Genomic DNA, 21,275 nt, shown 5'->3' with positions numbered 1-21,275 from the left:
TCCAGTTTTCATAATTAAGAAAAAATCAGGTAAATGGAGAATGTTAACTGATTTAAGAGCCATCAATTCAGTTATACAACCTATGGGAGCATTACAGCCAGAATTGCCTTCTCCTACTATAATTCCAAAAAATTGGCCTTTAATAGTCATAGATTTAAAAGACTGTTTCTTTACTATCCCCTTAGCTGAGCAAGACTGTGAACGGTTTGCATTTACAATTCCTGCAGTAAACAACCTGCAGCCTGCTAAGTGTTTTCATTGTTTTACAGATGGGCCTAGTAATGGTAAAGCTTCTTATTCTGGCTTGAAAAGTAAAGTTTTTCAGATGCCCTACACTTCAGCTCAAAAAGCGGAGCTTGTAGCTGTAACTGAGGTATTGACTGCTTTTGATATGCCTATTAATGTGATTTCTGATTCCTCACATGTGGTTCATTCCACACAGTTAATTGAAAATGCTCAGTTACGATTTCAAAAAGATGAACAACTGATGACTTTATTTACCCAACTGCAAACAGCAGTTAGAAGTACAAAGCATCCTTTTTACATCAACTCACATTAGGGCTCATACACCTCTTCCAGCACCTTTGACCAAAGGGAATCAAATGGCTGATCGCCTAGTTGCTACTGCAATATCTAATGCTAGACACTTTCACAATTTAACCCATGTTAATGCCTCTGGTCTCAAACGCAGATACAGTATTACCTGGAAAGAAGCTAAAGCTATTATCCAGAGATGCCCAACTTGCCAAATGGTACATTCCTCATCTTTTACAGGAGGAGTTAATGCTCGAGGATTGGAACCTAACTCTCTTTGGCAAATGGATGTCACACATGTTCCCTCATTTGGGAGACTAGCTTATTGTACACGTATGTGTAGACACCTTTTCTCACTTTGTCTGAGCTACATGCTAATCAGGAGAGTCTTCTGCCTGTGTTAAATGTCATCTTTTGCAGTGTTTTGCGGTGATGGGCATTCCAGCTTCTATTAAAACAGATAATGCCCCAGGCTATACTAGCCAAGATCTAGCTACATTTTTCTCTATGTGGAATATTGAACACATTAATGGTATCCCATACAATTCTCAAGGACAAGCCATAGTGGAAAGAATAAATCTCTCCCTAAAAGAGCAGTTGCAAAAGCAGAAAGGGGGAGACAGAGAATAAGGAACCCCACAGATCCATCTGAACCTAGCATTATTAACTTTAAATTTTTTGAGCCTGCCCAAAGGCCAGATGTTATCAGCAGCCGAACAGCATCTACAGAAAGACAGAAACAGAACAACTGATTTGGTGGAGAGATCCAATAACAAAAAGTTGGGAAATAGGTAAAATAATAACTTGGGGTAGAGGTTATGCTTGTGTTTCTCCAGGCCAAAATCAACAGCCTATTTGGATACCACGAAGACACCTGAAACTTTATCATGAGCCAGATGCAGAGGAAGAGATTCCGGGAGGATCCCGAGGACCCCCCTGGTTGCAGCCATGTCAAGACTGATGCTGAGGAGGACCCCACCTGTCACGAGCAACACCTGTTGAACACAGCCACCCACCTGGGGACAGATCAAGAAGCTGTCACAGATGGTGGAAGAAAACCTGAGGAAAGCGGGACAACCAGTCACAATGAGTAATTTAATGGTAGCTATGATAGTGGTTATCACCACTGCTGTGAGTATTCCTTCAACAAGGGCTGACACAGAGAACAATTATACTTATTGGGCATATTTATCAATCTTGGCTGGTAATAATGCCTGGATGTAATCACTATGACACAGTTACACATGTTTTCTTATCTCAGTTTTTACCATAATAAATTTGCTCCTATAATTGAGGCATACTGCCCTCAAAAACCTATTTGTAAACAAAATTGAACCTGGCCAGAAAAAATGGATGTACTTGTTTAGGAAGATTGCATTGCAGAAGAGGCAGAGGTGCTGCACAACAATTCCTATGGAATCATTATTGATTGTCCCCTAAGGGGATGTTTAGCTTAAATTGCACCTCTCAGTCTGCGTGCCACAGCCACATTATGTTCAGCTAGTCTGAACAAAACGGTCAGATGGCAGAAATGATAAGAAGTATAGCAAGAGTTCCTATTATCTGAAATCATGGCGGTATAATGGCATCTCAACCTCAAATGATATGGCCCATTGTAGGAGCTAAACATAAGGATTTGTGGAAACTTTTAAATGCTCTTAATAAGATAAAAATTTGGGAAAGAATAAAAAAGCATCTAGAAAGACACTCTACAAACTTGTTTTTGGATATCACAAAATTAAAAGAACAAATATTTAAAGCATCCCAGGCACACCTGACCTTAATGCCAGGAACTGGAGTGCTTGAAGGAGCTGCAGACAAATTAGCAGCTAGTAACCCATTAAAATGGACAAAAACACTTGGAATCTCTGTGATTTCAATGATGATTGTGCTTTTAATCTGTGTTGCTTGTCTTCGTATAGTCTGCAGATGTGGATCCTGACTCCTGCGAGAAGTAGCTCACCATGACAAAGCTGCCTTTGCTTTTATCAAGTTGCAAATCAAAGAAGGGGGACATGTTGGGAGCAAGCCCCCCAAAATCTGGCCATAAACTGGCCCCAAAACTGGCCATAAACAGAATCTCTGCAGCACTGTGACATGTTCATAATGGCCTTAATGCCTGCGCTGGAAGGTTGTGGGTTTACAGGAATGAGGGCAAGGAACACCTGGCCCACCCAGGGCAGAAAACTGCTTAAAGGCATTCTGAAGCCACAAACAATAGCATAAGCGATCTGTGCCTTAAGGACATGCTCCTGCTGCAGTTAACTAGCCCAACCTATTCCTTTAATTTGGCCCATCCCTTCATTTCCCATAAGGGACACTTTCAGTTAATTTAATATCTATAGAAACAATGCTAATGACTGGCTTGCTGTTAATAAATACGTGGGTAAATCTCTGTTCGGGGCTCTCAGCTTTGAAGGCTGTGAGACCCCTGATTTCCCACTTCACACCTCTATATTTCTGTGTGTGTGTCTTTAATTCCTCTAGCGTTGCTGGGTTAGGGTCTCCCTGACTGAGCTGGTCTCGTCACTGCTGCTCATTTTTATATAGGTGTGTGTAATGATCAGGCTATGCAACTGATTATTTAGAAAGACACTTAAAAATGGTTTCTAATCTTTTGCTACCAAAACTGAATTATAACTCATGTTAAGATGCAGCGGGACATAGTAAAAATATGTTCTTTTAAAATTTATTAAGTATTTTAAATGTATTGAAAGTGAAAGTACACCTTGTCAAAATTTCTGGGATGCAGTGAAAGCAGTGCTTTGAAATTTATAGCACTGAATGCAAATATTTAAAAAATAAAATCAATAATATTCCACTTTAAGACACTAAAGAAAGAGCAAAATAAACCTAAATTAGTCAAAAGAAAAATCAAAACAATTGCACCGCAAATAAATGAGACTGAAAATAGAAAATCAACAGAGAAAAATCAATAGAACAAAAACTGGTTGTTTGAAAAGATTAATAAAATTAATAAATATTGTCAGGATAACCAAGAAAAAAAGATTTTAAAAAAAGACAAATATAAAAAATGAATGACAGACCAGCATTGCTGACCCCATGGGCATTAAAAGGATTACAAAAAAAAAAAAAAAACTGCCGGGTGTGGTGGCTCACGCCTGTAATCCCAGCACTGTGGGAGGCTGAGGTGGTCTGATCATGAGGTCAGGAGATCGAGACCATGGTGAAACCCCATCTCTACCAAAAATACAAAAAAATTAGCTGGGCTCGGTGGTGAGCACCTGTAGTCCCAGCTACGCAGGAGGCTGAGGCAGGAGAATGGCATGAACCCGGGAGGCGGAGCTTGCAGTGAGCCAAGATCGTGCCACTGCACTCCAGCCTGGGCGACAGAGTAAGACTCCGCCTCAAATAAAAAAAAAAAAAGAATACTATAGACAGCTGTATTCCCATAAATATGATAACCCAGATCAATGGAACCAATTCCTTCAGGCACAATCCACCAAAACCCACAAAAGGAGATAATACTGTATCTATTAATGAAATGGAATCAGTATTTACCTAGTAACCTTCAGAAAAACTTATGTTCAACCATGTTAACTTATTTTAACTAGTGGGGTTCAGGGGCTCCCACTTTGTCAAGAACATGTAGAAGTAGCAAACAACTGTATTACTCATTGGATCAGGGAATCCATGTCAACTACGGTCTATCATAGCACAATGGGTGCTATGACTGTGGAGAATTTAGGTTACATGATACTGGTTTTTTTTATTAAAAGATAGCATTCCTGTTTTATACACAGTAATTCCCTCTAAGACCATAGGGGAACTGTAGTTAAATGTTGTGGCATCACCAGTATAATTCTTTTGTAACCTGTATTGATTAAGGACATTAAGGTTTCCCAATTGATGCATTTCAACAGATTTTTAAATTAATTCACAGGCCCTCTCCCTCTCCCTCTCTCCCTCTCTGTCTCCCCACGGTCTCCCTCTCCCTCTCTTTCCACGGTCTCCCTCTGATGCCAAGCCGAAGCTGGACTGTGCTGCTGCCATTTCGGCTCACTGCAACCTCCCTGCCTGATTCTCCTGCCTCAACCTGCCCAGTGCCCGCGATTGCAGGCGCGCACCGCCACGCCTGACTGGTTTTCGTATTTTTTTGGTGGAGACGGGGTTTCGTTGTGTTGGCCGGGCTGGTCTCCAGGTCCTAACCGCAAGTGATCCGCCAGCATCAGCCTCCCAAGATGCCGGGATTGCAGACGGAGTCTCGTTCACTCAGTGCTCAATGGTGCCCAGGCTGGAGTGCAGTGGTGTGATCTCGGCTCGCTACAACCTCCACCTCCCAGCCGCCTGCCTTGGCCTCCCAAAGTGCCGAGATTGCAGCCTCTGCCCAGCCGCCACCCCGTCTGGGAAGTGAGGAGCGTCTCTGCCTGGCCGCCCATCGTCTGGGATGTGAGGAGCCCCTCTGCCTGGCTGCCCAGTCTGGAAAGTGAGGAGCGTCTCTGCCCGGCCGCCATCCCATCTAGGAAGTGAGGAGCGCCTCTTCCCAGCCGCCCGTCGTCTGAGATGTGGGGAGCGCCTCTGCCCCGCCGCCCCATCTGGGATGTGAGGAGCGCCTCTGCCCCACCATGACCCCGTCTGGGAGGTGAGGAGCGTCTCTGCCCGGCCGCCCCGCCTAAGAAGTGAGGAGACCCTCCGCCCGGCAGCCACCCCGTCTGGGAAGTGAGGAGCGTCTCCACCCGGCAGCCACCCCGTCCGGGAGGGAGGTGGGGGTCAGCCCCCGCCAGACCAGCCACCCCGTCCGGGAGGGAGGTGGGGGGTCAGCCCCCGCCCGGCCAGCCGCCCCATCCGGGAGGTGAGGGACACCTCTGCCCGGCCGCCCCTACTGGGAAGTGAGGAGCCCCTCTGCCCGGCCACCACCCTGTCTGGGAGGTGTACCCAACAGCTCATTGAGAACGGGCCATGATGACAATGGCGATTTTGTGGAACAGAAAAGGGGGAAAGGTGGGGAAAAGATTGAGAAATCGGATGGTTGCTGTGTCTGTGTAGAAAGAAGTAGACATGGGAGACTTTTCATTTTGTTCTGTACTAATAAAAATTCTTCTGCCTTGGGAAAAAAAAATTAATTCACAGGCCATTTTGCAGAAGCATAAAACCTAATCAGCACCCAATTATCTAGTTTTATATATTATTTAGTAAACTTCAGATTCCCAATCGGGTCAAATTGTAAAACTTTTTCTCTTGGGTAGGAGCTCCTTTGAGGCCAGTGGGTGAATGTCTGTGTACCCTATTCATATTTATCAATGTATTCTTCCAGAAAGGCTAAAACCAACATTGCCATTGTTGCATGTCTCCTACAAGGTAATAGCTGTGTTGTGGGGTTTAAGAATTCTAGGTTTGGCTGGGCACAGTGGCTCACACCTGTAAATCCAGCACTTTGGGAGGCCGAGGTGGACGATCACGAGGTCAGGAAATTGAGACCAGCCTGGCTAACAAGGTGAAACTCCATCTCTACAAAAAATGCAAAAACAAAATTAGCCGGGCATGGTGGCGGGCGCCTGTAGTCCCAGCTACTCGGGAGGCTGAGGCAAGAATGGCATGAACCCGGGAGGTGGAGCTTGCAGTGAGCCGAGATCATGCCACTGCACTCCAGCCTGGGCGACAGAGTGAGACTCCGTCTCAAAAAGAAAAAAAAAAGAATTCTAGGTTTATGTTTGAATTAACTCCTTTGCTGTGTCATATGGGTGCCATGGTTGTTTCTCCCCAAAGCAGGCTCACTGTGTACTGTTATCAGCTTGTCTGAGTATGATGAGAGAGAACACATTCATGCACATATTACATAAGTTGATTTATTACTTATAAAGGGATCGAAGATGAGAAGTCTAAAATTCAGTGTGATGTGGTCCCCCTGAGGTTCAGAGAAGTTGCCTGGAAAGATGGAATTTTGATTGCATGTGCCCCACTTGCAACACAGTTAAGAGACTCCAGAAAATAGCCCAGCCCAGGTTTTATAGCCCAGGATCACCTGACTCACTGACCAAAAGTATTGAGAGATTGTATTTCTTGTGAAGACTGTTAAGTCTGGGCTGTTCTACCATTCTCTTCTGATATCAGGATATTCCATTCCCAGCACATTCTACACTTATTCTTGAAAACTGCAAGTAAGAAAGAGGGTAGAACCGGACCAGTCCAATAAAACTTGGAGGACAGTTCTGAATCCTTAACAGTGAGGGATCAGGATATTTGTTGTGATAGAAACATAGGCAGTAGCAGTACAGAAATTTCAGTGTCCCAGTTGGCCATCTGCTATTAGGTTTCTGGACCACAGCATGACTCATGACTGCTTTTGTCTTCTTTCTATAAAAACTGCTTCAGACTATCTTTTAATTCTTCTCATGCAAAGTAGCAGCATTTGATTTATCGGTAGTGTGGGCAATCTGTGTGGTTAAAGAAAACAGTTCAGGAGTCCATCAACCCACATTGAAGAACACCTAATCCTCCAGTGAGTGCCACTCAATCTTGCTGGTGTTAGCAACATACAGTAAGGTCATTTTGACTAAGGTCATCTAGGTTGCAAGCTTAGGCCTTTGGCATGCTGATCAGTAGTGCTAAAAGAAGCCCATATACTAGATAGAGGTTCTGCAATGAAAGAGGCTAATGCCAAATGCTTCCTCCCCTTTTCTTGACTCATCAGTGCCTGGACCATGAGGCACCATGGATGTGCACCTCATCAGAAGAATGCACATAAAAGCAGCGGCACAAGAAAACACTCAAGGCTACTAGTCTTGCACAAGTCATCTTGTTACACAATTAGGTGACATGCTTAATTCTCCCCAGCATGGGAACATTCTTCCTTTCTGTAACTTCACACACACAAAATCCCTGGAGCTGTCCCAAGTGTGTACAGTAATAACGTTCACATGGCTACTCCAAGCATCCAGTGATGGCAACCAAACGAGATGCAGTTACCACAGAGCAGTAATCTGACTTTTGATAATCAGGAATAAAGAACCCAGTGGTGAACGTGCTGGGTCACTGCCTCAATGTGGGGTACCTTGGAAACTGCCTGCCAAACACAGGTCAAGGTGGAACATACATCCTCCTGGGGAATGGCCGGTCAACCAATCATGTCTAGGAGTTGAGAGTTCTACTGTGGGAAGAGGTGGCAACAGCTGATAACACAAAGCACTGTGTAGACCAAAGTGAAAGTCCACCATCAATTGCTGTTTCTAATTCAGGTGACTTCTGTTATATTATGGAACCAGTTAGACAAAAGCAGGCAGTTAAAGCTGAAAAGGTATCATCAGTCATGGTTGGTTCATTCTGTTGGTAATGCCAATTGTTTTCACAGTCTCATGGGTGACAGGAAAAATTAGGACCCTAAGACTACTGGGAAAAACACGTGACACCCACGAGTGTACAGATAAGATTGAGAGAAGTTATTAGTTACATACATTCATAGACAAAAAAGGGAGGGTTCTGTAAACGAGGCTGGTCCACACAAGACTTGCACTAGGGAGCAGATAGAACAAACGGGGTGTAAGGGGAATGCTTTGTAGTATCAAGAACGTGAGATGCTTCTTGGTTCTCATAAGGGTGCAACTGGTTTGTTTAAATGCATCTGTGGAATGGTAGGCAACTGAAATATGTTAGGCTACAGACTGATAAGATCAAAATAGTATGTTATAATGCCATAATCCTGTAATATACAATTTATTGTAGTGCTAATTACACGTAATATAAACTAGTTATGCATAATTCATAGTAACTTACAAAACCGTACTATACCACATATTATATAGCTACTTATGCACATATAAGTATACATGTAGACATGCTATATATACAGATGATGCTATACTATATGGTATACTAGGGCACACCAATTTGACTATAAATGCAAAAGGCCCCAACAATACACTGGAAAATTGAACGTTATCAATATGGGTTGAGTGTTTCTTATCTGAAATACTTGGGAACAGAAGTGCTTTGGATTTCAGACTTTTAACATTTTGGAATATTTGCAGAAAACTTACTGGATGAGCATCCCTAATCCAAATATCAAAAATCCTCTAATGAGCATTTCTGTTGAGCATAAGACTGGTGCTCAAACAGTTTTTGACTTCGGAGCATTTCAGATTTGGTATTGGAATATGGGGTTTACAGATGTTCAACCTGTAGATAAAATACTTATATTCCATGATGAAGACAAATTTCACCCAGATAACCATAATATATTTATATCTGAAAGCCAGTTAATGTAATAGACTATCAGTAGAATGCCAAAAACCACAAATCATCTCAATAGATGCAGAAAAAAACATGTCATAAGAGTTCAACACTCCTTTACCATGAAACAATAAATAAAAAACACAAGAAAACTTCCTGAGCCTGTTTGAGAATATTTATGAAAAATCCACAATATACTTCATGGTGAGACTGAATGCTTTCACACGCAGATTAGACAAGCATACTGTCCAATCACAGTTCTCTCTTCTTAATTCAAAGTAAAAAGTGGGCCAGGTGTGGTAGCTCATATCAGTAACCCCAACATGTAGACAGGCTGAGGCAGGAGGATAGCTTGAGGCCAGGAGTTCAATACCAGCCTAGACAATACAGCGAGATCCCATCTCTATAAAAAAATTTTAAAATTATATAATTAGCTGAGCATGGTGGCATGTGTCTGTAGCTCCAGCTACATAGGAGGCTAAGGTGGGAGAATCACTTGAGCCCAGGAGTTTGAGGCTGCAGTGAGCTAAGACTATTATTACCACTACACTTCAGCCTAGCTGACAAAGTGAGACCCTCTCTAAAAACATAACATTTTTTAAAAAAGTGAACTATGCAAGTAACAGCCAAAACTCATGACAAAGAATAAAGGAAAGAAAATGAAAATAACAATGTACATGAGAAACTTCACATACATGCAAATTAATAACAATTCTTTATTAGCAAAGAAAATAGAAGAAAATCTTTACAACAAAAAAGTAGTTTTCCCATAAAAAGGTAGAATAAATACACACACACACACACACACACACACACACACGTATAAAATGGGGGAGGAATAACCAAAACTTGCCACATAAGATCAGTAAGAAATTTCCAACAATTAACAAGAACTCATTTTTCATTGGTCCATTAATTAGAGAACAATTAAACAACTACATGAAAATTAAAATTGCCTACTATTAGAAATACATTTCAACTTAGTCTAGGGATCCAACATATTTTTAAACGAATAGACAAAAATTATGTTAACTGATGAGAAACAAAACACAGCCTATTAAGCTAATGTACTATGGCTTATAAAGTATCTGTGAAATTCTCAGCTCCATGATTCCCTGCAAAAAATTGAAAATCTAAAGTATAGACACCTTCTTTAACAATGAACCACTGATAAAAATATATTTGAAAGCGGCTGGGAAAATAAAGTGTTCTAACACATTTTTCGTATTTTATGACGTTCTTTCCCAGGACGGGTCCTTCTAAGTTTTAGAAGGGAACTAGGAAAATTGCATACATTCTAATCTTCCTTACATGTGTTGGGTTTCTCTCTAATTTGAGTTTTTAACTTTTTCACGTGTTCTAATGAAACTAGAATAACTGAAAGCTTTAACACACTTCTTACATTGACAGAGTTGTTTTGTTGTTGTTGTTTTTTACCACATATAAGCTCTTTCATGCTTTCGAAGGGAACTGGAACAACTGAAGCCTTTACCACATTTCTTACATTCATAGGGTTTTTCTCCAGTATGAGTCCTTTCATGGCTTCGAAGGGCACTGGAAGAAGTAAACGACTTACCACATTCCTTACATCCATAAGGTTTCACTCCAGTGTGAGTTCTTTCATGCTCACATAGGTTACTAGAATATTTGAAGGCTTTACCACATTGTTTACATTTATAGGGCTTTTCTCCACTGTGAGTCCTTTCATGGACTCTGAGGACTCTGGAACATCTAAAGGCTTTGCCACATTTTATACATTCATAGGGTTTTTCTCCAGTATGCGTTCTTTCATGTATTCCCAAGTAAGTGGAACGACTGAAGGCTTTGCCACATTCCTTACATTCATAGGGTTTCTCTCCAGTATGAGATCTTTCATGTTGGTGAAGAGAACTGGAAAAAGTGAATGATTTACCACATTTCTTACATGCATAGGGTTTCTCTCCAGTATGAGTTCTTTCATGTTCACGAAGATAACTTGAATAATTGAAGGCTTTATCACAATGTTTACATTTATATGTTTTCTCTCCAGTGTAAGTGCTCTGAGGCATTTGAAATACACTAGGAAAATCAAAAGGCTTCTCATACACTGGACCCTTATAAGGCCCATTACTAGTGTGTGTTACCATGTGTCTGTCAACACTGGTGAGAGAGATAAAGGCTTTCCCACATTGTTTGCAATGATATAACTTCTCTGGACATTCCTCACACTCAAATAGTTTGTTTCCAATGTGAGACAGGATGTGCCTATGAAGGGCTGAATGACATATGAAGACTTTTCCACACACACTGCATTCACATGGCTTTACTCCAGTAGAAACTTTCTTATTCAGATTCAAATTTGAATCCTGGCTGAAGGTTTCTCCATATTGACTGCCTTCTTTAATTTCAAACAGTCTCTCTACCACATGACTGCTGTAAAAATGATAAACATCATTAATGGTACATTTATTCATGGTTTACATTGCTACTAATACCATGGAAAATGCAAGTTTCCTGCCATGTCTAAATTGTTTTAAAGTAAATAAATTAATTACCGTAAGATATGGGTCCCCCATAGCTATTATCATTATTATCATAACTGTGATAGTCACATGTACAGTATCTTGGTGGTGTTTCCAAGTAAAATATTCTGAAAATATTGAACATCAATGTTACATTCAGGTGTATTTTTTGCTAAGACTTTTCTGGAAAAAAAAATTTCTAGTGGTTCTTATTTGTTTTGTCTGTTTTAAAAACTTATGACATGCTAAGATTCCCTCAAGGGGCATTTTTGCTCTTGTGAATGCAAATTACCTTAGATTTCTCCCAGGATTTTTGAAGTCATCTTGGATATTCTGGTCTTCTGATTTGTTTCCTAAAAGGTACAACCATAAGATTATTCAAATGATTAGAAACTTTAAAAATTGCTAGATTCAAGGTTCACTATACACTGTGACCATAACTAATTTTTTTCACCAAAGTACTCCCTTTCCACATGCCAAATCAGGAAACATTCATAACCAAGAAACACTTGTTTTCTTCTTCTTTTCTTTTTTCTTTCTTTCTTTTTTTTTTTTTTTTGAGACAGATTGTTTCTTCGTTGACCAGGCTGGAGTGCAGTGGCTCAATCTCGGCTCACTGCAACCTCCACTTCCCAGGTTCCAGCAATTAACCTGTCTCAGCCTCCCAAGTAGCTGGGATTACAGGCGCTTGCTACCACGCCTGGCTAATTTTTTAATTTTTTTGGTAGAGATGGGGTTTCACCATGTTGGCCAGGCTGGTCTTGAACTCCTGACCTCAGGCGATTCACCCGCCTTGGCCTCCCAAAGTGCTGGGATTACAGGTGTGAGCCACCACGCCCAGCCGAAACACTTGCGTTCTAATCAACTACGTGAATAAGTGTTGTTATTCTTACCTACAGAAGCCAGGTTCCTGAAGATTTCTTGCATCACATCTCTGTAGAGATTCTTTTGAGAAGGATCCAGCAAAGCCCACTCCTCCTGAGTAAAGGCCACAGCCACATCTTCAAATGACACTGAATCCTAGAATATCGCACATATGTGGAGAGGAGGATGGCTTAGACAGACAGTACTAAGAATCTATACTCATCTCATAAAATCGTAACATAATTCTGCAGACTTCAAACATTTCTTCCATGACCTGGTCATCAGAACTTTACTCTCTGTCTGCACTTACTGCTGCCCACTCAACATTCTTCATGCTAAAATGAAACTATTTAGAAAGTCAACAGCAGAGTAGGAACACCTGTCTCATTGGCAGGTGCAGGGAATAAACTGTGCTGTAAGAAATGAGGTCACCCCTAATTTCTATGTGTAGATTTTATCTTGAGGGCCTCTCATAACGAAGTCATGCTATTTGTTGTGTATAACAGTTAGTATTCTTAAGACTACATATCCTTAGAAATACCTGCTCACAAAGTCTGACCTTTTGGTGTGAGAAAATAGATTTTTTTGACGGATCTCATCACCCTAAGTGAGTGGTTCACAATATGTAAACAATCTTATGCAAACAATATATTATTCGCTGAACTCCAGTTTTGTTTTGTTTCTGAAAGCCTACTACTTTACTCCATTCTTGCAGTGGTACCTAGGGGATCAGCTCTGAAAAACACTCTGAGCATTAAGTCTCTAATGAGCATTCTTGGTAAACAATATTTCTCATATGCTGTTACAACTTGTTAACTGGAGAAATGAGGCATCAACGTGATTATAATAAGAAAATATTTGGAAGCTTGCAAGTAGTTTACTCCAGACCAAATTAAATCCAGTTGTAAATAAGATTGATAATTTATCTTTAATAACACAAACAAAACAATTTTAAAATTTCTATTGGATAACAACAAAGTGCAATGGAGTAAGTGGAAAGATAGTACATGTGCTTAGAAGAAACTCAATGTCATCAAGATATCACCTCTTTCAAATAGCCTTAAAAAATTCCATCAATCCCCAAAACAGACACTTTATTAGCAACTGAAAACTACTTTTCCAAACCTAACAAAAAAAAATGTCTAAGAATTGTCAAAGTCTTCCAAACAATAGGGCAATGGCTTCCTTACCATGTATCAGAATTTTCAAACTATAATATTCAGGACAGTATTAATGTGGAGATAAACAAATAGTCCAAAAGGGAAAAAAGTTTTAAATAAGCAGGAATTTATTTTTATTTTATTTATTTATTTATTTTTTGGTGAGATGGAGATTTACTCTTGTTGCCCGGGCTGGAGTGCAATGGCGTGATCTCGGCTCACCACATCCTCCGCTGCCTCCCAGGTTCAAGCGATTCTCCTGCCTCAGCCTCCCGAGTAGCTGAGATTACAGGCATGTGTCACCACGCCCAGCTGATTTTGTATTTTTAGTAGAGACAGGGTTTCACCATGTTGCCCAGGCTGATCTTGAACTCCTGACCTCAGGTAATCTGCCCGCCTCGGCCTCCCAAAGTGCTGGGCTTACAAGCCACTGTGCCTGGCCTGTAAGCAGGAATTTTGTATGTAAAGTTCATTAATGACAGAGCATTCCAGAATAGTGGAAGAAATCAAAAGCACTTTAAAACATACAGTAGAGCAAATTGGTACTAACTGAAAAAGTACATTGCATTCCCCTCTATTCCATGAACAATAATCAAGTTCTTTATTTCAAATATGAAAGACAAAACTAAAATACGTTCAGACTTCGAAGGAAAACGGGTATTTTTGGACAGAAAAATGGGCAGAATTCATTTAAACAGAAAAAAAGGAACTGGCAAATTCACATATATTAATATTCAGGAAATTAAAAGGCAAAAAGCAGTGGGAAAAAACTGTAACACATGCAATATAAAAGAATTAGTATGAAGTGTAAAAATGAACACGATTTAAAAGTGAGAAAATAAGCAAAGCATACTTAAAAGAAGATGAAAGACCACCTATTTTTTTTAAAAAGTCAACTTCCTTGGTAATGAGAAAATAGAAAATAGTCAGGTACATGACATTTGAAATTGACTAGAAGAAAAAAATCAACTCCATGTGATGACGGCCATGGCAAACGGGTTACTCACGAAGGAAGGAGGAGTCAACTGATACCCTCCATCGCTCTAATTTGAACTTACCACAATGTGTAGCCCATTAATTTTTCTAAAATGTCCAGAGAATTTACGGTGCATTTGCACTTGGAGATGTGGCATAAAATCATAGGAGCATTATTTTTCCAAAAAGCAAAAAAATACAATTGAAAAAGCCCTCACATCAGAATCATTAGAATGGACGGCTGAATTAAATGGTCCACAGCCTCAGGCACTAGCATGTGTGAAACATACTGACACAAGGAAATCACCAATAAACCTTTTTGTTTTAATTCCATTCATACTCATTTTAGAAAGTTCAAGTAAAGCAAAATGGAGCTGAAAAATTACAGATGATAAAAATGCAAAAAAGTAGCCAAACAATCACAACAGTGGTCAACTAAGAGATAAGTCTAGGTGGGAACCATCAGAAAACTCTTAATGACTGTAGGAGGCCCAGTTAAGAATCTTAATTATAATTTCCAAGTTGCTTCAACTATTATTACTAAAACTCTTGACAAATGTTTTACTCATTCTTACTGTATTTCATAATAGAAAACTTAAAAATTAATTAAAATGTAAAAGAACACAATTTTTATGTTTCTTTGCCTTATAACGTGATCTGAGTCGTGATTTACAGATTTCACAGAAATAAGTAAATTGAGCAGCACAGCTCACAGTGCTAGTTGCTCAGCAAGCAGCTAAAGTACACACCAGATACCAGGCGGCAGAACCGATTAGCAAGTCATTGCAAGAGAAGACAGAACCACATGGTGGTGGGCAATGTCTGAACATTCTGCTAGTGGTACTAAGTGCGATGGTCATGTGCAGAGATGTGTTTGGAAAGGGTAGGAAATTATTACTCAGAAAATTGACACTTGCGGATCCATTAGGTCAGGCCTTTCAAGGTGGTTTGATATGGTTTGAATGAGGAAGAAAAGGAGCCAGGCCTGTGTTTTCTGTTGAGGGTAGGTGGAAAGCTAGGATGAGAATTCAGTTTCAAGGGAAAAGATTTACATGGTTTCAATCTGCTGCCAAAACCCAGAGAGAGCACCCAGGCTTGTTTTCACCATATCCTGATGTGACGTCAGAAGTAGAAGAAAGAAAGTTTAGGATTAAAAGTTGACAGCAGTCAATTAAAGAAAAAAATGGAGATAGACACTTCTGATTTCCAGTAGAGCAAGTAGGCATAAAAGGCAATGGTCAAGCTTCCTAGGTTGAGTTCTGAGTTCCATGAAAATGTCTGACCCCACCAAGCTGTCTGAGCTACTGAAATGTTATTACCAGAGGCTCTTTCCCTATTCTCTGTACTGTAACTGGCTCAACTACAGCAGAGTGATAAAGAATTACTCCCAACACTGTGAATTTTCATTCACATTGAAAGATGACATTACATTCGATACCAATCCTTCAACAACCAGAGTGATCTGGAAAAGGAGATGCAGAAAATGAATCCATACAAGATTGATATAGGTGCAGTATATTCCCACAGACCCAATCAACACAATACAGTGAAGCTGGGAGCTTTCCAGGCTCAGGAAAAAGAACTGGTGTTTGACACTGACATGACAGACATGATAATGTGAGGAGATGCTGTAGTTCTGCAGATACATGTTCTAAGTGCTGGACCCTCATGACAAGGGCCATACGCATCACTGACACAGCACTGAAGGAGGACTTTGGATTTAAGCATTGTCTCTGGGTATATTCTGGAAGGAGGGGTGTACATTGTTTGGTCTGTGATAAATCAGTTAGAAAACTGTCTTCGGTGGTATATTCTGGGATAGTTGAGTATTTGAGCCTTGTAAAGCGTGGTCAAGATGTTAAAAAGAAAGTTGACCTAACTGAAAAAATTCACCCTTTTGTCAGAAAATCTATAAACATAATAAAAAAAACTTTGAAGAATATGCCTTGGTTAATCAAGATATTCTCAAAAATAACAAAAGCTGGGATAAGATTTTAGCCCTTGTTCCTGAAACAATTCAGGATGAACTTCAACAAAGCTTCCAAAAGTCTCACAATTCACTTCAGCATTGGGAGCACCAGCAGATGTCAGAATAACATCAAAAATCAAAATGTGGATCCTGGCTGCAGTGGGAGATTATGCTCCAGGACTGTTTCCACGATGGGGTATCAATGTCAACAAAGAAATCAATCATTTACCGCAGAGCCCTTTTAGCGTTCATCCTAAAACAGGTCGCATTTCTGTGCCTACTGATTTGCAGAAACTGGATCGGTTTGATCCATTTACTGTTCCAACCATAAGCCTCATCTGCCATGAACTGGATGCCATTTCCACTAATGAAGAGGAAAAAAGGAGAATTAAACTGAATCTGATATTAAACATAGAACCAGAGATATAAGACCAGTCTAGCACCTTATGTGAGTTTTTGAACAACTTCTTGAAAACCTGGGTAAACACCGAAAAAGAGAACTTCTTAAGAAGAGTGATTTACAAAAAGATTTCAGAAGACAATGCTCCTCAAACCAATGTGGGTATCTTCTGCCTTCAACCAAGGATCAAATGCTCCAAGAGCCATTTAACAAATACAGCAGAACTATGTATGTGTCTTAATGCTCAAAGTAAATTTTCCTTTGCTTGAGAAATAATTTATGTTGAAAAGATTTCCTGAGACCACCAAAGGAGACTGTCAAGGTTCACGGAAGGAGCAATAAAAGGAGAAATAATTGGGAAAAAAACCCCAAAAAAACAAAGGCAACATTCAGGCTATTATTAGAGTCTTTAACAGATGGTGGCAAAGTAGCGCAGAAAATGGAGCACTTACACACTGCTGGTGGGACTGTAAATTAGTTCAGCCATTGTGGAAAGCAGTTTGAAGATTTCTCAAAAAACTTAAAACAGAACTACCTTTTGACCCAGCAATCCCATTACTGGATACACACCCAAAGGAATATAAGTTGTTCTACCAAGAAGACACATGCACCTGTATGTTCATCACAGCACTATTCACAATATCAAAGACACGGAATCAATCCAAATGCCCATCAATAGTGGACTGGATTTTTTAAAAAGTGGTACATATACACCATGGAATACTATGCAGCTATAAGAAATTAAATCATGTCCTGTGCATAAACATGGCCACAGCTGGAGGCCATTATCATAAGCAAATTAATGCATTGACAGAAAACCAAATACCACATGTTCTCATTTATAAATGGAAGCTAACTGTTGAGTACACATGGACACAAAGATGGGAGCAACAGACACTGGGGCCTACCTGAGGGGGAGAATGGGAGGAAAGTGAGAGTCAAAAAACTACCTATCAGGCACTATGCTCACTATCTATGTGACAAAATCATTTATGCAGCAAAACACAGGAACATGAAATTTACTCATGTAACAAATCTGCATATGTACCCCCCAGAACACAAAAGTTAAAAAAAAAAAGCAACATTCACATTCACAATAAAAGGCAAATAAATTTAACTAAACAATTCTAAGATTAACCATTAAAGAACTGAGTTCCCAGTAAAAACTACTAAACCAAATTAGAGAGACAGAGAGGCACATCCAGAGAATCGTAACTCACTTGATGAGAAAACCATAAGAATCCTCTAAGAGTAGCAGTACGTGTATAGGAAAAACCAAACTGAAATTGGTGAGTTGCTCAAGTTTGAGAACATCTCCTGGGTGCCCAGGCTTAGGGATCCCCAGTAATTTATGAGTTTTACATCCACAAACATTACCAGTTGATATGGTTTGGCTGTGTGTTTCCTCCAAATCTCATGTTTAAATGTGACCTCCAATGTTGGAGGTGGGCCTAGGGGAAGGCATCTGGGTCATGGAGGCAGACATCTCATAAATGACTCAGTGCTGTCCTTGAAGTAATGAGTTCTCTGTTGGTTCACAGGAGAGCCGGGTATTTAAAAGAGGCTGGACCTTCCTCCTCCTCTCTCTGACTCCCTCTCACCATGTGGCTTGCCTGTTCCCCCTCCGCCTTCCGTCTGAGGCATCACCAGAAGCCAAGCAGCTGCCGGTGCCATGCTTGTACAGCCTGCAGAACCATGAGTCAAATAAACCTACTTTCTTTATAAACTACCCAGTCTTAGGTATTACTTTATATCAATGGAAAAATGGAATAATACAGAAAATTGGCACTGAGGAGTGGGGTGTTGCTATAAAGATACCTGAAAATGTGAAAGCAGCTTTGGAACTGGGTAACACGCAGAAGCTGGAAGACTTTCAAGGGCTCAGAAAAAGACAGGGAGATGAAGAAAATTAGAACTTTTTAGAGAGTGGTTAAGTGATTGAAACCAAAATGTTGACAGAAATATGGACAGTGAAAGCCAGGCCAATGAGGTCTTAGATGGAAATGACAAAGTTTTGGTGAGCTTGAGCAAAGGTCACCCATGTTACACCCTAGCAAAGACTTGGCTGCATTGTGTCCAATGCCCTAAGGATTTGTAGGAGGTTTAATTTAGGAGTAATAACTTAAGAGTCTCCAGAGGAAGACATTTCTAAGCAGCAAAGGATTCAAGAGGTGGTATGGTCGCTTCTTTGCCCCCACAATCAGAAGTGATTTAAAGTTGAAACGTGATTAAAAGAGAAGCAGAGCATAAAAGTTTGGAAAATGTGCAACCTGGCCCTGTGGTAAAGAAGGAATCCAAGCAGCCTGTGGAGCAATGACTTGTAAGAGAGAGTTGCACAATTAAAGGGGAGCCAGGTGCCAACAGCCATGAGGCTAAGAAAAAGACCTGTAATGCATTTCAGAAAACTGTGGCAGCCCCTCTCACCACAGGCTCAGGGGCCTAAAAGGAAAAAGTTTGGGGTACCAGGTCGAAAGCATCACTGCCCTGTGCAGCCTCAGGACACTGCTCCTTGCATTCCAGTAGCTCTGGTTCCAGCTTTGGCTAAAAAGGCACCATATACCACTTGGGCCACGGTTCCAGAGGGCACAAGCCATAAGCCTTGGAGGCTTCCATTTAGTGTTAAGCCTGCAGGTGCATAGAATACAAGAGTTAAGGAGGCTTGGTAGCTTCCACCTAAATTTCAGATGTATCAGGAATGTAGGTGCCCAGGCAGAAGCCTGACATGGGTGGAACCCCACAGGCAGCCTCTACTAGGGCAGTGCCAAGAGAAATGTGAGGATGAAGCCCCCACACAGAGTCCCCACAGTGGCACTGCCTAGCGGAGCTGTGGAAACAGGGCTGCTGCTTTCCAGACCCCAGAATGGTACAGCCACAAGCAGCAAGCACTGTGAGCCTGGAAACGTTGCAAGTATTTGACTCTAGTATGTCAGAAGTCACATGGGCTGCACCCAGCAAAGCCACAGGAATGAGGTTGCCCAAGGCAACAGGTAAATACACCTGTTCCAAATGGAAGAAATGGCCAAAACAAAGGGGCTACAGGCCCCATGCAAGTCCAAAATCCAACGGGGCAATAAAATCTTAATGCTCCAAAATGATCTCCTTTGACTCCATGTCTCACATCCAGGTCCTGCTGATGCAAGAAGTGGACTCCCATGGCCTTGGGCAGCTCCACCCCTATGGCTTTGCAGGGTACAGCCCCATTCCTGGCTGCTTTCACAAGGTGGCATTGTCTGTGACTTTTCCAGGTACACACTGTAAGCTGTCAGTGGATCTACCATTCTGGGTCTGCAGGATGGTGGCTCTCTTCTCACAGCTCCACTAGGCAGTGCCTCAATGGGAGCTTTGTGTGGGAATTCCAACCCCACATTTCCCTTCCACACTGCCCTAGCATAGATTCCCTATGTGGGCTACACCACTGCAGCAAACTTCTGCCTAGACATCCGTGTATTTCCATACATCCTCTGGAATTGTGGCAGAGGTTCCCAAACCTCAATTCTTAACTTGGCTTTGTGTGGGGATTCCAACCCCACATTTCCCTTCCACACTGCCTTAGCATAGATTCTCTATGTGGGCTAGGCCACTGCAGCAAACTTCTGCCTAGACGTCCGGGCATTTCCACACATCCTCTGAAATCGTGGCGAAGGTTCCCAAACCTTAATTCTTAAAGTTTTCTGTACCCACAGGCCCAACACCAAGTGAAAGCTGCCAAGACTTGGGGCTTGAACCCTCTGAAGCAATGGCCTGAGCTGTACATTGGTCTCTTTTAGCCACAGCTAGGACACAGCACCATGTCCCAAGACTACAAAAAGCAGCAAAGCCCTGGGTCCCGGATCATGAAACCATTTTTTTCTCCTATGCCTCCAAGCCTGTGATGGGAGGGACTGCCGTGAAGACCTCTGACACGTCCTAAAGACATTTTCCCCATTGTCTTGGCAATTAACATTTGGCTCCTCATTACTTATATAAATTTCTGCAGCTGGCTCAAATTTTTCCTCAGAAAATGGGTTTTCTTTTCTATCACATCATCAGGCTGAAAATTTTCCAAACGTTTATGCTCTGCTTCTCTTTTAAACATAAGTTTCAATTACAAACCACCTTTTTTTGAATGCATAAAACTGAATGCTTTTAAGAGCACCCAAGTCACCTCTTGAATGCTTTGCTCCTTAGAAATTTCCTCTCCCAGATACCCTAAATCATCTCTCTCAATTTCAAAGTTTTGCAGATCTCTAGGGCAGGGGGAAAATGCTGTCAGTCTCTTTGCTAAAGTATAGCAAGAGTCACTTTTGCTTCAGTTCCCAAGAAGATCCTCATTTTCATCTGAAACCACCTCAGCCTGGACTTAACTGTCTATATCACTATCAGCATTTTGGTCAAAGCCATTTAACAAGTCTCTAGAAAGTTCCAAACTTACCCACATCTTCCTGTCTCCTTCTAAGCCCTCCAAACTGTTCCAACCTCTGCCTGTTACCCACTTCCAAAGTAACTTCCACATATTCAGGTATCTTTATAGCACCACCCCACTCTCTACAGTACCAACTTACTGTATTAGTCCATTCTCACATTGCTATAAGAAAATACCTGAGACTGAGTAATTTGTAAGGGAAAGAGGTTTAATTGACTGACAGTTCCACATGGCTGGGGAGGCCTCAGGAAATACAATCATGGCAGGAGGCGAAGGGGAAGCA

At 41.2% G+C, this 21,275-nt stretch overlaps 2 protein-coding genes and 1 pseudogene across 4 annotated transcripts in view; 1 reads left to right on the top strand and 2 right to left on the bottom strand.

Moving 5' to 3' along the window:
* Positions 1-21,275, bottom strand: part of LOC103785522 (zinc finger protein 695) — a 100,920-nt gene that overhangs the window by 50,081 nt on the left and 29,564 nt on the right. The gene's annotated exons all lie outside the window — the stretch shown is intronic.
* ZNF670 (zinc finger protein 670) overlaps positions 9,414-21,275 on the bottom strand; it is a 41,700-nt gene continuing 29,838 nt past the window's right edge. For all 3 annotated transcript variants that reach the window (XM_008968308.5, XM_034950314.3, XM_055093750.2), the window contains 3 exons: positions 12,116-12,242; positions 11,515-11,575; positions 9,414-11,133 (listed from right to left, as the gene is read on the bottom strand). In XM_008968308.5, coding sequence (XP_008966556.3) covers positions 10,155-11,133; positions 11,515-11,575; positions 12,116-12,242 — 1,167 coding nt within the window. In that variant the 3' untranslated portion in view covers positions 9,414-10,154. The remainder of the gene's footprint in view (positions 11,134-11,514; positions 11,576-12,115; positions 12,243-21,275) is intronic.
* Positions 14,346-18,524, top strand: LOC117977705 (DNA primase small subunit-like; annotated as a pseudogene).

Source organism: Pan paniscus, chromosome 1, assembly GCF_029289425.2.
Source record: "Pan paniscus chromosome 1, NHGRI_mPanPan1-v2.0_pri, whole genome shotgun sequence".
Classification (NCBI taxonomy): Eukaryota; Metazoa; Chordata; class Mammalia; order Primates; family Hominidae; genus Pan; species Pan paniscus.
This window is presented reverse-complemented; position numbering and strand designations above follow the sequence as displayed.